Raw genomic sequence first — 18,265 nt, forward strand, 5'->3', positions numbered from 1 at the left:
CATCGACAACGTGGGCACCCCAGGCATGATAGAACCGCCTGCCTAGCTCTTGTCTCACTTTTCATCAGTAGAGCACAAAATATGTATAAAGGAAATCAGTAGCATTTCCCCATATTATAGACAGGAAAACTAAGGCAGAGAAAGGAGTGATATGGCCTGCCCAATTTCAGCTAATCAATCAGTTGCAGTGTGGAAAACAGAACCTAGTTCCCCTGGATCCCAGGAGAGTGCTCTGCTCACTTGGCCATACTTCCTGTGGTAAAAGAAAACAAATTAAGGAATAGTATAGAGAAAGCTTACTGGGGTCTTCTATTCTTATAACAAAAGAAAATTCAACAGATTTCATAGATGTTAGGGCTGGAAGGAACCTCACAAGATCATTGGGTCCATCCAGCCTCCTGCCCAAAGGGCAGGAAGTCAGCTGAGGTCAGATGACCCCAGCAAGATAATCATCCAAACACTTCTTGAATGTGTCCAAAGTAGGTGTTTGCACCACTTATGGGGGGGGTTCTATTCCAGACCAGAGCAGAGGCTTCGATGGTAAAGATGTTTTTCTTTTGTCTAGTCTAAAATGGTCTTCCAGCAGTTTGTGACTGTTTGACCTTATCTTCCCTTGAAGTGCCCTGGTGAACAGATGTTCTCCCAGTTCCTGGTATACCCCGCTTATGTACTTATAGGCTGCCACCAATTCCCCTGAGCCTACAATTCTCCAGGCTGAAGAGTCCCATGCCTCTCAGCCTCTCCTCGTAAGGCCTGTTCTCTTGCCCTCTGAGCATGTGTGTGGCACTTCTCTGGACTCTCTCAAGCTTCTCCACATCCTTTTTAAAGTGTGGAGCCCAGAATTGAATGCAGTATTGCAGCTGTGGCCTCACCAAAGCCAAGTAAAGCCAGAGGATGACATCTTGGGTCTTGCTTGAGATACATAGGTAGATGTAAGCCAGGATTTTATTTGCTTTGCTGGCTGCAGCATCCCATTGGTGGCTCATATTCATCTTGTGGTCAGTCATGACCCCTAAGTCTTTTTCGGTCATGATGCTAGTGGGAATGAAGTGGGAAGAAACCAAATTCAAAATGTTGTTATGAATGTTGAATTCATTGTTCATCAAGAGCTTAGTAATATTAGAAATACACACACACACACACACACACACACACACACAGTCATGGACATATATATGTGTGTGTATACATATATATATTTCTAATATTACTAAGCTCTTGCTCAACAATGAGCTCAACATTCATAACATCATTGTGAATTTGGTTTCTTCCACCCCATTGAATTTTCTTCTGTTATGAGAATACAAGACCCCCAGTAAACTCTCTCTATACTATTCCTTAATTTTCTTTCTTTTATCACAGGAAGTGAGATATATATAGATTTATAAGCATTGGTAATGCATAGGGGGTGCACACAGATGCACATGCACCCCATGAGATTGGCTGTGCACCCCCTGGAAATGCCAACCATGAACCCGGAAGTGCGGGCAGAAATGCACTTCCTGTTTTGCCAGTTTTGCTGCTGGTGTTTCCGGGCTCAGCAATGAGCCACTGGGGGATTTTCCCCTCCCCCAAAAAATCAGTGATCTGGTGCCCGCATCAGACTTGGGAGGCACTAGTTGTCCATGTTTGTAAGAGACAAGCTATTAAGCTTCAGGGCTCAAGGCAACCTCTAATGAGATAAGGAAGGCATTTTTTTCTGGGGGACATATTACCCTTTGACTGCCTACTTGCACTTTCCCCCCAAAATCTTGCACTTGGCGCAATAGTACAGTAAAGTGGGGTGACTAGGGCTGTACTCTTTATTAACCCTTTAAATGTAACTGTTTTCCTTAACACTTTTTAAATATATTTTCAGAGAAAAAATGACCACTATACCCTTTCTTCTAACGTGTCTTTTGGAGTTAAGAAGATGCCGTATAAAGTCCAGCCAGCAAAATTTCCAGAGGGAAGCATAGCAGTAAGTGTCACAGAAAACAGTATTTTAAATCTGTCCATTACTTTAATTACTCTGATCTCAGAAGATTTTGTTATAGAGATGCACAATCAGGATCAATATCTCCTCAGCTTCTGATAAGAGTTCTGTGGACACTATTTAAAGATAAATTCCTTATTACTCTTCTACATAATATTGATATATACTAGTGAATTCTACTTTAAAATAATTTCTCAGTTACGAAGTTACTGCACTTCAGGTTGCTTTTCTTATAATTAATAGATTTTTTCATCTAGGAAAAAATGGTAACATCTGTCAAGTCTGTTGTGATAAGCCATTGCTTGAAGGTAGATAATCTGAAAGGAAACATTAGTGTTACATATATTGTTACATACATTGTTTTTAAATGTGGTGGTTCTTCTCAGTTAGCAGGATACACTCAGATCACCTCACAGGAAGAAAGTTTTAGGCACCACCTATAGCACAGATTGACAACCTGTGGCCCCCCGGGCCAGATCCAACCCAAGAAGATCTGCCCTGAGTCTCATTTTACTAATGGCAAACCAATTCCCCATCTTTTAAATCTGTTTTGCCTTTTGCAAATGCTATGCCAGTCACCTCTAGCCTCTCCAGCCAGCTGCTACAGGCCATTCAGGGGCTGCTCTTCCTCACTGCAGTTTGCTGTCACTGTCACTGAAGCAGCCGGGGGAACTGGAGGCCCACTGGACTGGCTGGGTTGCAAGCTGGGGCCAATGTTTGAAAAAGATTGCCAACCCCTGAACTGTAGCAGCTCAGTCCTTGCCTGCTATGAAATTACCCTTACATCTGGGCTTTCAGAAAAAACCTTTACACAGCCTCAGGTTTCCAGGTATATATTATCTAATTACCCTACGTATTGGGCAGGTAGATATTAAAGAATGCCCCTACCTGTAGAGAGGAAAATTTGTGTGGGCCCTGGACTACTAGGGGATGGAGTTTTGGGGGTTTGAGTTTAGTCTAATTTTTTATCACTACTGTGATGGGAGACTAATCTAGAGGAATCTGTTCATAGTCATTTAATTTTACATTGCACTCACTTATAAATGCTCTGTTTTGTCAATTTTCGCTGAGGCAAATAGCATGTGGATGTAAACAGGGAAACCAGAATAACTCATCTGGTTCACCTAAAACTTGAACCTTAATTCTACACATAAATGGAGGGTTATCATGGTCAGTCCTTCTTTGAAAAAAAAAGTTACAGTCAACGCAAATCTTTTTAAATTAAATCTTGGGGCAAATTTATCTAACCCCAATCTATAAAAAAGTATTATTAAAGGAGGAGTTATTTTCTCACCTATAACACCATGACATTAATGTGATTTTTTTGGAGTTAGACAAGTATAAAATATCTTAGAAAGGGGTGTCAAAGATATGGCTTGCAGACAGTCCTGGTGGGGATCTGTCAGTGGTGGAAGAATGAGCAACATATGCATTCATTCCTGTGGTTCCCTGACCAGTGACAATGCATGCTGCCACCATTACTCATCCCACTGCAGGAAGTGCATCTAGATCTGGCCCATGAGGAACCATGCTGTCTGGATCCAGACTAGGAGACCAAGGGATTTTGACACCTGTTTTAGCAGATTCAAGCTTCTAAAGCTTTTCTTCATCTAGACCACTCATTTTTTTACACAAGTACCTGCATTTAGCTGGGAAATGTAGAGGGTGTAATCCTGGTCCCATTGAAGTCGGTGGCAAATCTGGTACCATCAACATCAATAGGGCCAGAATTTCACCCAGCGAGTTTTGATGCTTAATATAGAGTGTTCATCCATAAAGGATCAAAGGCTCCCAACTGAAAGATGGATACAGGCTCTTTAGGTTTTGCTGAAGCATGTGTTCCCTAACAGAAACATGTGTTCATAGAACAACGTTGATAGTGCTGCCTTCATCTGGACTGGAGAACTTTGCTACAGGTGATAGCCTGCTGTTCTCAACAACTCTCAGATGATCTCCCAAAGAATCTGATAAATGTTTTTATTCTGTTGCTCCATACTTGTTATTGCATACAGATGATTTACTGCACAATTCCTGTCATGACAACTGTTAAATATTTTTAAAAAAGATAGTTCTTTTATGTTTTTTCATATCTACTCATGACAGCAGATATTTACCAGTTCTACAGCTTGATATGTTATAGGCACAAGATCTTTTGATGTTTCATCTGCAAAAAGAAAGAATTTCCTTGAAGTTGCATGATGCTTTATATTTCTGCTCCTCTGAAAGAAATCAGTGGTGGTTTGAATGTATCAATCCAAAGATTTATCTGAAAGCTTATGATTCTTTATGAGATGGTATGAAGGGTTGAATATTTCAAATGTTTTATCATCATGTTGAAAACTAATTTTAATTCACAAATGCCAGCACCTGGCAGTTTAGTGGAAGATATATATATAGATCTATATATATTGATCTCTCTCTCTCTCTGTATATATGTGTGTGTATTATATATAAAGGATATACCAATAAGATACCTAACACAACTTTGCTATATCTTGTATAGCATCAAATCACTATCTTTTAGATTCATATAGATGCTTAGTTTTAAAAAAATGTGAATAATCCTGTAAGTTCAGTGGGAATATTCATATGTCTATAGATGAAACTTGTACTTACATTTTTGGTAGTGTTGAAGTGATGTGGGTGCAGTGGTCCAGGAAATATGTGAGAGATGAAGATTTCTGTGGGTGGTATCTTTTATTCACCCAACAGCATAGCTGAGATAGACTTTGACAAGCTTTCACATGAGATTCATTCTTTTTTAGATCTTCCGAAGATGTCCAATATAGAGTGGGTCTTAAGGTATTTTGAAGACCTAAAGAAAAATTCATTTAATTCAAAAGCTTGTTGAAGCCCACCCTAACCATGCAATTAGTCCAATAAAAGATATCACTCACATAAATCTTTGCCTTTCCTTCACTTCCTTCTTTACTGGCCTGGGGCCTTGATATATGTTGTCATGGGACAAGTTGTTTATCTTAAGCATAAATGGAAAAGAGGACAGATGTTGGAAAGGCTATGACAAGCAAATAAATGTAAAGCTATCACAATATAACTAACTAAATAAAAAACCACTGATGAGCAGATTAATCCATTTTCTTTCACACAGCAGCAGCATCCTATAAGTGCACTTGATCCAATTTTTTTTAAAGTCAGTTAGGAATCTTTTTACTAATTTTGGTTGGCTTAAATTATCTTATCTTAAATATGTAATAGGATCCCAGTATACATGTCTTTGGCATAGTTTGTTTTAGTTTACTAGAGGGGAAAAAGGTTGGTTTTAATACATATGCATATACTCATTTGCATATGCATGTTACTCTTTTACTTTAAATGCTGTTATAATAGTATGAATGATTGGATATATTTATTTTAAACATGCTTGTTCTCCTTATAAAAAGAAAGTTTATACAAGGCATTTGTAATATGTAAACACAAATGTCGATATTAATTATGGGTACAAGCTCAAGGGAGCTTTTACATATTGCTTTGGGCATTTTTTCAAAACATACAAGAACATTATGCTGTAAATGTTTGATAGTAACATGTAGGAGTATTAGAGAGTTATTTATGATCTTTCAGCCTCTTTAAACAGCATGATTAAAGATTAGATGAAGGGCAGATTAAACATCCATAATATATAGTAGTAGCAATAGCATTACTAGGGTAACTGATTTACTGTGAATATGAAGCTGCTACTACTTAAAGCATAAGATAAATTAGAAAGCTGTGGATAAATTTGGGTTTTTAAAATGCATCTCAGGACCTTAGCCCAGATAGTTAATGTTTCTTTATGTTTAGTTAGTTTGCTTAATTGTGGGCAAGCATTTTTTAAAGTGAAAAGCCCTTGGGATAGATGATTTCCTAACCAGATTTTGATGTTGCATAACTGTCTCATGGGGTCACAGTAACAAATCCAAAGTTACACTTGAAAAGAAGTTTCTGTTATAAACTCAGCTTTGATCACATCTCTAATATTCTCTAAAGAAAACATAAAGGCTCCACCCATGCTGTCTTGTAAGCTGCCCTCTCACTGACTGCCCTGCAACTTTAGTTCTTGCTCCTAGCCTCCGTCATTGTTAGTCCCTCACTAACCATACTCACAGGAAATCTTCACCCTCACGCAGCACTCCTTGGATCCATCCTTAGCTTCGGCAGCCCCCCCACCAATATGAATGTTAGAAAACCACAAGGTCCCTACTGTTGTTTACCCCAAGTGAGTCCCTCCATGACAACAGAGAAAGTTATGAGTCACTGCTCATAAATGGCTAGGGACAGACATTAAACATAAATCAGTTTAAGTGATCAGAAACTGGTTTAAACCTGTAACATAACAGATGTTCGGTGCACATAAACCAGTTTGAAAATGGCTGAAACTGGTTTGAGATTAACCTGTTTGAATCAGACTTAACTGATTTGCCTCAAACCAGTTTGTGCAATGTGTGTCCCAGACCCCTTGGTAGTTTATTTATTTATTTATTTATTTAAAAAAATATGGAATGCTTCACGAATTTGTGTAAACCAGACACCTCCAGCATCCTGGTATGTTGTCTGGGCTGGGCGGGGCTCTCTGCTCCACAGCAGAGCTGGCTCCTCCCATCTGCTCAGCACAGACTTGCAGGCACAGAGCATCTGCCTGGCTTCTCCCTACTAAGCAGGGATTATTCCCCCCGCCCCTGTGCCTTGCATGGACACCACTCAGCATTAGCTAGCAGACCACACGCTGGCTATGGATTTCAGGGTATTTTACAGAGTAACTTTGAGACTTTTTTATCCAGGATTTTTTAGTTTTCAAATAGAGATCACCAGAATTCCTGCTAGTGAGGCAAGTGGCAGTACCCAGGCAGAGGAGCCTGCTCAGAGCTGGCACCTAGGACCCACCTGGAGGAGGCTGACCTCCTGGCCAGTTGGGACCAGGAGGACATGCTTTGACAGTTCAAAGCAGGCCACCACACTGGGAACATCTTCCAGGCGATAGCTGCCCAGATGACCAGGCAGAGGTGCACATGGCAGTACTGCTGCACAAAGGCTAACTCTGCAGCCACAGCCCACTGGCAGCTGGCCCAGAGGGGCAGGTGCCTCTACTGGCTCTGCAGTCCCCATCCGGGTCTCGCAGGCACACAGCCTTGGGGCCACATGCTGTCACAGGTGGCAGCAGGTCACAGCCAGGCAGCAGCCCCCACTGCCAGACTGTTGCAGCGGGTAGAGGATGCAGGAACTCTCAGGGCTGATTCAGCTGTCCAGCTGGCACAAGGGGTAGTGTCCTCATATACCAATTGGCCAGGCCCCAGAAGCTCCTGAGAGCTAGTAGCCCTGAGCTACTTGCCAGGGTGGATTTTTGTACTAATGAAACCAGGACAGGGCAGCTTTTTATACTGCTGGGGCTGGCACAGATGCTGGCCCCTGGCTCTAGCTCCCCCTGGCTACAAATCTGGGAGGAGCCGGGCAGGGTTATTTTGCCCCAAGTGGCACAACTTGCACCACACCAAAGTGCATGTTCGGGCACGTGTGCTGAAGCAAAAAGCCCTGGCTCAAATTTGCACCACTTTTATTTGAGTATGCCTGCTTCTATAAGTATGCCCAGCTGCAGTGGGAAAACATGTTAGCTGAATGTGTCTTACCAAATCAATAACATTGGCATGTAACCCATCAGACACTGGCCAATCTTAGAGTATTAAATAGCATAAGAATTAGAGAGTTTCTCAGAGAGACTGGTGTTTTAGCTTTGAGAGGGGCAGGATTATTTTCCTAAACATATACTTTGTTCCTCTTTTCAACATAAACATATTTACTTTGGGTCTGAAGCATGTACCAGAGCCCAAATACCACAGTGAGGGGCATTTTAGAAATGTAGATGTGAGCCTCACAAAAGGTAGGACCTATTGAAAGTACTGCCTCAGACCAGGAAACAGTGAGATAATGGAGTTAGCTCATACAGAAAGACATGATGATAGCTGGAAGTCTGCAAATTCCTGGGAAACCATTACTGAGACTTGGGTCAGGGTGGGGTAATGTTTAGTGAAGATGCTGGAATTACTGAAAAGGTAAAGTAGTAGAGAGACAACAGTGAAATGAATTTTGCACTTCCCCTCATAGAAGCTGTGACTTGACTGATTAATTCTAAGAATTAAGAGACAGTAATCAGTCACTAAATTGGCCCTGCATTAAAACAAACAAGCAACCACTGACCTAGATCCTGATGAGTGACTTCTCTGGTAATGAGAGGGGTTGACAGAGATTACAAGAAAGTGGAGTGGAGGAGACAGCATGATAAAACTAGAAGAAACAAGGGATTAAGCTGGCAAGACGAGAACCTAGAAAGGGTATGCAGAAAATATTGGAAAACTCTGAAGGGCTGCAGTACTAGACTGGAACCAAGAATGGGGTAAGTGGTCTAGGAGTAACCAGAAGACTCAGCAAGAACAGACAGATTTCCTAGCATTACCTCTAGCATTAAAAGTACAGGATGGCTTCAGAAACCAAGTAATCAACTTGTTTTGGGGGCTGCCTGATATAAATCCATCCAATCAATCCTGAGAAAATCTACCAATCTATGAAAAGCCAGGAGCTGTCTGCAGCTAGGCCTAGGTGTTGACAGGCCTGGCAGGAGCCTGGAGCAGCCTGCAGACCTGGATGGCATCGGTCTGGCAGTCCCAGGCAGCCACACCAGGATGCAGGCAGGCTGGTGCAGCTGGCCTGCAGCCTGCCCAGGGGTGGACACAGGGGCCTGAAGTGGCCTCAGGCTACCTGCATGTGTCCCAGGAGTCAAACTGCCTGCAGGCTTTTAAGTGCCTGAGGCTGGGGCTGCCATAGAGCCAGCCCAGCCCTGGGGCAGAAGAGGCTCCCAGCCCCAGAGTCCTGGGGCTACCTTCAGGCTGACCCCCCAGTGGCAAGCCTAACTGGGAGCAAATTTGGTCCCAGTTGGCATCTATATGTGCATTACTGCACAGTTACTACTCACAAGTAAATTTGCTACTTGCATTTGCAAGTAGTAAATTTACTTGCGAGTAGCATAATTTGCTGCACAATAAAAGTGTGCTCATGTAGACGTGTATGCTTACTACCTGAGCTGTGCAAAGCTTTGGTCGCTGATTTGATTCAGCGAAGATTCGGCCTGATTCAGCAGACGAATCTCCAAATCCAAATCAAATCAGGAAACCCTTTAATCTCTCTAAATCAAATCGGAACCCTCTGAATCAATTTGGAGAGATTCAGAAAGATTCAATGATTCGGACACAGACACAGCTTTAAATGTTTTTTCTACAAACCTCAAGGTACAAGGTGGCTCATGAATGCTAAGATGCTGGGGTGGATGGAGTATCCCAAAGGAGCGTGGGGAGGTCCCCAGCATGCTCAGCGATGGACCCTGAAGTGGACCAGAAGCAAGTCCCCCGGCTCAGCAACTGGTGGCTCCTGGGTTTGGGGGGGCACCCAGGGTCCCCCATGACCAATCACAGAGCCAGGGGAGCATGGGGGGGCCACAAAAGTGGACTGGAAGTACTTCCGATCCACTTCTGGGTCCACCACTGAGCATGCGGAGCCCCTCCGTGCTCCTTGGGGATGCTTCACCACCTCAACATTCACGAGCCATGCCTGGTACCTTGAGTGTGTAGAAAAAACATTTAAAGCTGTGTCTATGGCTGAATCGCTGATTCTCTGAATCAGCGTTGAATCTTCAGATTCGGATTCGGCCAAATCGAATCAGGATAGTGATCCAAATCAACTGATCGAATCACTGTACCCCAAATCGGGCCAAACCTGAATCCAAATCAAATACTGCCCGCTTTGCACGCCCCTACTTAATACTGTGCAGTAAACTATGCTACTGCACAGTAAAGCATTGTGTGCAGACACGCTTACGGAGTAGTAACTTACTGTCATTCTCCAAGTATACAAAGCTGCTTTTAAGAATAAGATTGTAATGTGACAGCTTAAAAAGAATGTTGTTTGGGGCACTGTAATTTGTACCCCAAGGATATATGGACACTAGTTCTTGGGCTGCTTAGCTGAAACACAAATGATGTAATAACAATTGTATTGATCAATCAGCACATTTTTATATTAAAACATGTAATTTGCATGGTACATATTTTAGTTCCATTTGAGAATTTGGCCTAAAATCCACGCTTGCACAGTTGTTCAATTCTACATGTACATACACCATGTACATGACAGGCAAATTTGACTTCTTGTATGGTTTTAACATATTAACAATAGAAGTGTTCACAAAAGCCATCCAATATCCATAAAGTACAAATGTTTTGTATTATGCCTGGTAGAAGAAGTATTACTGTATATGTAAAAATCTCATTTTTAGGGATTATTTTAAACAAATTGAAAAGAAGTTGCGGCAAGTCAGTCAACATACGGTAACTGTGGGAAAACTATGTTTCTAGTCAGGAAATTAATGTAACTTTTATAAGTAAATATTTATAACCCCTGTATCCCTATTTCAGGATCCATTTATTACAAAATCTTACATGTCATATCTTTTCATTTCAGATTAAAACTTCAGTCATTTGGGCCACTCCAAATGTCTCCTTTGTAATCCCTTTGTGGGTTATAATATTAGCAATACTCCTTGGATTGCTGGTTCTGGCTATGTTGACCTTAGCTTTGTGGAAGGTAAATATGTAGTTGTTGTCATTTCTATTATTAGCTTAATGAAATTGGAAGGGATGCTAGCAAGATTTAAACTAACAAAAATAAAGAAAAAGAAAATGGAATGTGTAATTTTTAACATTTTGGAGCAGAGGCCAGGGTAGACATGTATCTTCTTTGTTTTGGTATATCTGACATGCTTATGTCACTGACCTTTATGAAAGGAACTTGTTTTCAGAGTCTTCTTTTATTATTAAATTCTGGTTATAAATGGGCATACGTGGTCTAATCTGTTCCCAAGACCTATGATCTTCTTTTCAGGATGTTTAGATTCACAATGCATAGTAGCAAGAAATGCCTCCAGTATGTTTTCCTTTAACCCTTAAGGAATTGTTGACCCCCCTAATTTTAGGGAGATATTTTCTTTTAAAAGAAATCTGATTTCCTTTAGTATCAGGAGGTTGTGTCCTGGGGTTTTTCTTTCCTTACAAAATTTGCAGCCACGAGTAAAGACTTTTTTTTCTTTCACAATTTTTAAAGACAGTCTTTCCCATTTGAAATTTCTGGAAACACCATTAGGACTCCAGAACCTGACATCACCTCATCAACATTTAGTGTTCAGAAAAAGGATTGTCCCTTAGGCTACATCTGTCTTGTCTCCCTGTTGAGCCTGGGCCCACTACTAAAAAACAAGTTCTGCCCATTTTTCCTTCTCTATACATACTAAAGCCTAACAATTAAGTACACCTGGTGATCCTGAGCGCACACCTGGTGCTGCTCTCAGGTGCTCCCAGAATAGTTTAAGAGCAGCACTGGGTGCATGTTCAGGGGCTTTAAACCACCTGTGCTGCCTAATTGCTGGGCTTTGGCATGTCCACAGTGGAACAAGTAGACAGCGTTTGTTTCTCAGTGGTGAGTTCCAGACTTACAGAGAAGCAGAATAGACATGTCCCAAATGTTCTTTAAACTGGGTTATAAAGTGTTACCTAGCTTAGTACAACTAATCATTTCTTTGTCTCTTAATATCACTGACTTGAATAGCCCCTGAACAACACCCATTTTGGGCTTTAACCATTACTGGGTAAACAGAAGCACACAAGAATCACTGTTGATGTCAAAATTCAAGTCAGCCAAAATGCTCTGTCTCAGAAACTTCTGTCCATGTAGGTTTGCATTAAACTTGGGGATTTGGTCCATGGTGTTTGTCCACCTATATTTAGCTTTCATAAAGAATGACACTAAAAAATCCATAATCCAGTCAGTCTAATATAGTATACCAGCCCCCTCTGAAGATGGCGTCATTGCAATGTAACAGTTAAAGTTTGCAAGCTACTGTTGTCATAGTTTCATAGTTTCTAGGGTTGGAAGGGACCTGAGAAGATCATCTAGTCCGACCCCCTGCCATGGCAGGAAAGAGTACTGGGGTCAAACGACCCCAGCAAGGTGCTCATCTAACCTCCTCTTAAAAACCCCTAGGGTAGAAGCCAGCACCATCTCCCTTGGAAGTTGGTTCCAGACCCTAACCGCCCTGACCGTGAAATAGCGCCTTCTGATGTCTAACCTAAACCTACCCTCTGCCAGCTTGTGACCGTTGTTCCTGGTCACTCCTGGCGGTGCTTGGGGGAACAGTGACTCCCCCAATGTCTTCTGATCCCCCCTCTAGGGTGGAGATCATCCAGACCGGCTGCCTTGAATACGTCCAGCCCCTCCAGAAGCTCCCTAACTAAATCCTCGCTAACCCTTGGCCCAGGTGTGCCTCCCCCGGGGCCCAAAGGGGCCCAGCAGGGAGGTGGCTGTTCTGGTTCCCACTTAGGAAGACGGAGGCAAAGAAATCGTTAAACATGTTAGCTTTGTCGTCTGGTGTAACGACCAAGTTTTCCAACGCGTCCTGCAAGGGCCCCACATTACCTGGGACCTTCTTTTTACCCCCTATGTATTGTCCATAGAGGATGCTGTATTATCTATCTAGCACCCAAACAGTTGAAACCTTGACCCTCCCCAATGAAATCAAGCACAACTCCACTGAAAGTATAGAAGGTGCTTTTCAGAAAAGTAGGGCAAAGAGGTCCCTATCCAAGGGATGAAAACACTTTGTTTCTTACGCCAATAACAGCAGCATCGTAAGTGCTGTTCTTTCTGAAAGAATAGATCTGCATATTTGATTTTTTTTTAATTCACTTTTTATGTTTCCTTTCTCATTACTGTGTCTTTACAAAGTACATTTAATGGGAAGGGAAAGGAAGAAAACTCCATATATATGATGGAAAAAAATATAGGGTTGTCAATTTGTTTCTTTTTATGGGTGTTTTTGTAGTTATTTTAATCAGAAGTTTTTTGTGACCTAATGTTGCTAATTATTATTTTAAAAATGCTTAGAACATTTTCTTAGCTATTTTAGTTCTGTTGATGCCTTTTGTGTACAATCAAACTTGAAATTTTTGTTTCTAATTATAGAGAGAGAGAGAAAGAAATGTTGAGGCATTTAAGGCAATCCTGCATGGTGCTGATCTCCCTGGACTCCCTCTGATTTAGAGTGCTGAGGGTCCTCAGAGCCTTGTAATTTGTAAAACCAATCCCTTAATAAGAGTCAGTACAAGACAGAGCACTCTTGAAGTCTCCTCAAATTCCTAACATACAGTGGTTTTAAGTCTATAATTACAAACAGAGAAGAGGCAGGGTTCCTTCCCCAAAGAACTTGTAAACTTGCTCCGCTACCGTTACTCAAGTGTATCGCATCTTGCAAGAGCTAGGATTGTAATCTAGGCCTTAATTAAGATTTAGCAAGGTGAATATTGGAAATTGAGAGAGATTCATGTGGTTACCTTCTGCTGATGTGTGTTTTTGTTTTCGTTAGTGTGGTTTCTTTGACAGAGCTAGGCCTCCTCAAGATGACATGGCTGACAGGGAACAACTGACAAATGACAAGACTACTGATGCATGAGAAAAGAAAGTGAAGGTTCAGTTTGGAGCCCTGCTCACAAGTAGAAATATGCTAAAGATTAAACAAAGGATTTCTTCTACCACAGTCTTCCTTTGAACTTGCAAGTGACATGAACTTGTAATCTGAGCTATGCAACATTATGAACATTCACCACGTGACAACCATCCATGGCAAAAAGCAGCTTTATCGCTGCCTTGAAAACCTAATCAACCACTCTGCAGAGTTTTCATACCATACTTCATTCTAGATTTCAGAAGATACTTTTGAGGACCCGTGGTAGGTTAAAACACTTTCAGAATAACTCCAAATCTGCAAAACTGAAATGTTTGCATTGTTGTATCTTCTAAAAGATGGACCAGGACAAAACTTTCAAACACTGCTGTATCATGCAGAATATTTTTGACCTCCCTAAGGATAAGAACTCTTATGAAATTATGGCTCAGGGAGACAAGCAATATATTGGTACTGTGAAAGTACTTCTGAAAAATGAAGATAGTCTTTAAAGTACTTTATAAACGAGGCACAATTATTTATTTTTTCCACCTTTCTAGGATAAGTATCTGATCTAACCATAGATTCAGATTTTTTTAAAGAACTAAAATGTAACATGGCAATCATCTTGCCATGTAAATATAAAAAAGAACCCTTTCTATAAATTCAGTACACTTCCCTTGGTTGCAAGATATTTTGGAGAACAGAGGAATTTATACATAATTTTATGAGAAGGGGGGTGTCTACACAAGACACTAACTGCACAGTAGCTGAATAATACAGTGCTAATACACTACTGCACAGTATTATAGTAGCATCAAAAAAGGAATGCTCCCGCGCTAGTGAGCAATAACTCCGGTTACTGCACATTTATTTAGTACTTGGTTATACAAGTGCTAAATGAATGCGCAATAACCACTGCATGGTAGCATCTTGTGTAGACATGTCCAAGGTGTATGATGAAAGAATATTTTAAAGCTCACTTGTACCTTCTTAAACCGTTAGGTGGCAGTACTAAATTCAGTTAACCAAATCCATTTTTTGGCATAAATTGATGCAAAAGCAGTTGACGTTTGTAGGAATTTAGTCTACTTTTCTGTCAAAACTGAACTTTCCCTTCTGTTTCAGAGTGCTTATTTTGTTAAAACATCCTCTTAAAAATTCTACTGCGTATCATGTTGGATTTGTGACTGTTGTACCATAGACGGTAACACTTCATTTACTTAAAGAAATGCCTCATTTTTTGTTTTATTTTTATAAAATACAGCCTCAAAAACATTGTTAATGAGTTTAAGAGATTTTGGCAAAATCAGGTTTTGGATAAAGTAACTTACAATTCTTTTTTATAACAAGCAAACATTTGGATGTATATAAGTAGGAGCAGATGATCCAAATTTGAGATGATGCGCAAAAGGAAAGATATTTTGTGATAAATGCAGTAACAGTATTGATTTGCTTATTTTCTGATTTTAAGATACAAAAAAATGGATGAATCCAGTTTAGTTCACCAGCAGCTCCTACTTTCATATCCGTGAATGGCCCTAATTTAATTTTGAGTCACACAGCTGTAGATCTGTGTGAATTATCTGCTAAGGACCTCTTGTGATGGCAGCAACTTTGAAATTGCCTGTGTTTTGTGGGCTTAAGAAGAGAAAATTAACTCACTTTGTTTTCTGGCCTTCTTTCCTTCCCACCAGTCTAACTGGGCTTCCAATTTGCCGTCCACCTGGGACCAGTGGTTCTTTTTAACCCATCCTGCTGCCTCCTAAGCTTTGTTAAATTGCCATCTTGCTGCTTTCTTGACATCTATTATTGTTAAAGCAGAAGTAACCACTAAGCAAGGCCACTGCTGTCAATCTAATGACTTGCTGAAGGACTGGAAAATAACTCAGCAAGACATCCCGCTCATTTACCACAGCCAGCTCATGGGCAGGCTCATAAACTCTGGCTCAATAGCCAGAAAATTTGTGCGCTAAAGTTCCATTTTAAGGACTAACACCATTTTTATGGAAAATTTGGCAAGTTTTCTAGCATCACTAGAGCATTGCTCTACCTGCCCATGAGACTTGGTGGGAAAAAGAGAATATTTCTTTTGTGTTTTCTCAAGATGAGACTACCTGGCTATTTCCTGGTCTCACTACAAAAACTGGTGACAGGAGGACTGTCTGTTTGGGTTTGCACTGATCCTTTACATACCAGATCTCAGAGCTCAGTTCACAAAACCATTGCAAAACCAGCCCTGGCAAGATTCACACCAATGCACCCAGACATTTAAGATCCACAGAGGAAAAGGAAAAGAAAGAGAGTTTATCTTTTGTAAATATTGAACTGGTGTGTGTAGGACTTCCAGAATTAAGATTGACTAGCTGAGTAAATTCACATCATCTGCACAGTTCTTACTCTGATGAAGTTATTACCATTAGGAAATACTGACTATATGATTTTTGTATGTGCAATACTTTATATTACCTATGTACCTGAAGCATGTTTACACTGGCATTTGTTGTTGTTTTTTAAAACTTTGAATATACTGTTTAATGAGTACAATAAAAAGAAAGAGAAAAAAACAAGGCTGTGTTAGTATGTATCCAATATGCTTTCAATCCTGTATTGGCTGGAGGATGGAACTAGATGACCTAATAAGTCTTTTTCAGTTATAATCTCTACGCTTCAGTTTTGAGCAATTACACTTTATTTTATTTTAATGATGGGCTATAGCATGTTCAGATACTAAATTTAAACCTAAAAGAACCTCAGTCACTGCTGGGCCTGGCTGGAATCCATTGGCTGCAGCTGCATAATGTCACTGAAAACCAAATTAGAGGCACATGAGCTGACAAACAGTTGCTTTGAGCAAAAGCTTTGTTTTATATTTCTGCGTCCTTGTAGATTAAACTTCCCCTATGTCTGGAACATTGGATGGTTGAAGACTTTAATTCTGGGTTCCAATATTTGTGGATAAATTCAGCTGAAAATTGCAAACAGCTTTGAGAAGGAGACTTCTGGGTGTCAGTGCTGGTGTTGAGCTTTCTCTTCAGAGTGTTAGCCTTTTGGGAAACAGCATCCAGTATATGGACAAAGCAATGACAACATGCAATTATATGTACTGTATAATTACGTTTTGTTCTATCCCTAAATGGTTTGGCTCCATTCATTTTAATGGAGTCAGACCAGGGATTAATTGGTGAATGTGGCCCATTCTCTGTGTAAGTAACATTCTAGCATGCATATATAGATCTGGTAAGTACTGAGAACATAGGAGTGAAAACCAGAGTTATTAAAACAAAAGTTTCTGTAAACTACTTATTGGTATGACCTCTGCCACAATAAGATAAACTTAGGAGACATTAACTTCTGATGCCTTTTTTAAGAAAGCTGATTGTCTAATATGTTTATATATATGGTTAACTTTTTAAGAGTATCAAGTGATCTACATTTTGTAGTAATCAGAAAATGTAATCATTTACCTAACAGTGAATGGTACAAGTAGATATGTTGCCATCATATCACCTTATAGATTTCATCTTTTTATTTGAAACCTTGGCTGTACAGCTAATATGATTTTCAAGCAACTGTCTAGCTGTTAATGAGAAAAGGCTGTTGTCACATTTATGAGGATTATTTTACAAACATTTCCTGTTCTCCCCAAGTGCTGCGTTAAGAGACTTTCCAGGTTTCCATTTTCAAACATCTCCTGAAAATAGCACATTTTCCCCTACATCTTAGGCTTGTTTGTGGAAACCTGAAGGATTTTCAAGCAACAAGGCATGAGTTATCTGAAAAGTCATTTGGAAACTGACAAACAACTTATAAACAGTCAAACATACACAAGAGAGGCGAGTCCCAACTGGCTGTCCAGCAAGGTACTCCTATACTTTGTGACCAACTTTACTTTTAATGAAATACCATCTGCCTGACATGCAGCCTTTAGGGATTGTTTATGAGTGAGCTCTTTATTTATGATTGCTGGCAAACATCCATGCTGAAATGTAGTGTAATGCTAGTGCCTCTTGACAATAAAAAGTCTTGAATTTAGCTTATGCTGGCGCCATGATGTGACACAGCAGGAATGTATTTAATATCTAAGGACTGTTGCTTGTTTTGACTCTGCATTGTATTGGATAGACATTAACTCTTTAGCAGGCTGCCTTGCTGTACAGATAGACATGTGATTTCTAAGAAAAGACAGGAAATAACTTTTCAATCTAATTTTCAGGTACTTGCATTCAACACTTTTCATGTACCTTGCTGATGTACCAAGTTTGGTCTCCTTAGCAGCAGCTAATAAGGTACATTTCAACTCTGTCTTCCTAAACTGCATTATACTAACCTTTATTTTACTACTTAGTATATCTTTTCCAGAAAAAGTCTGAAGATGATGAGTACAGCAGAATTCAGGGTGATGAGAAATAGTTACAGTGTGGGACTAATTTGTTTCTTGATACTTGTCAATAATTAAATCAGAATAAAATTAATGGATCATTGGCTTTCACACTCCAAACTCTTCTTCAAGAGAAACATGGGAGGTCTCTTTTAGCCCATCTCACATCCTGAGATGATGGGATTGTGGCTGTGAGGTAGAGGCATAATAACAGTTGATATTTTACAAATATGAAAAGGAAGCAAGGACTTTTGCCTTAAGCAAGAGCATGACAGAGATACAAATACCATTCCTCTCTCTTCACACTCTGTTCTATTCATTGAGTATTAGACCAGACTTCCCCTAAGAAAACTGTTGTTTCCATTAGTCGTAGTTG

General features: G+C 40.3%; 1 protein-coding gene across 1 annotated transcript in view; it reads left to right on the plus strand.

Annotated features, from left to right (window-relative positions):
* Window positions 1-16,068, plus strand: part of ITGA8 (integrin subunit alpha 8) — a 210,144-nt gene extending 194,076 nt beyond the window's left edge. Inside the window, 3 exon segments of the mRNA XM_019508352.1 lie at window positions 1,859-1,960; window positions 10,478-10,600; window positions 13,431-16,068. Coding sequence (XP_019363897.1) covers window positions 1,859-1,960; window positions 10,478-10,600; window positions 13,431-13,517 — 312 coding nt within the window. The 3' untranslated portion in view covers window positions 13,518-16,068.
* The last annotated feature ends 2,197 nt before the right edge of the window (window positions 16,069-18,265 follow it).

Source organism: Gavialis gangeticus, unplaced genomic scaffold (assembly GCF_001723915.1).
Source record: "Gavialis gangeticus isolate Ggan-Ray unplaced genomic scaffold, GavGan_comp1, whole genome shotgun sequence".
NCBI classification, from domain to species: Eukaryota; Metazoa; Chordata; order Crocodylia; family Gavialidae; genus Gavialis; species Gavialis gangeticus.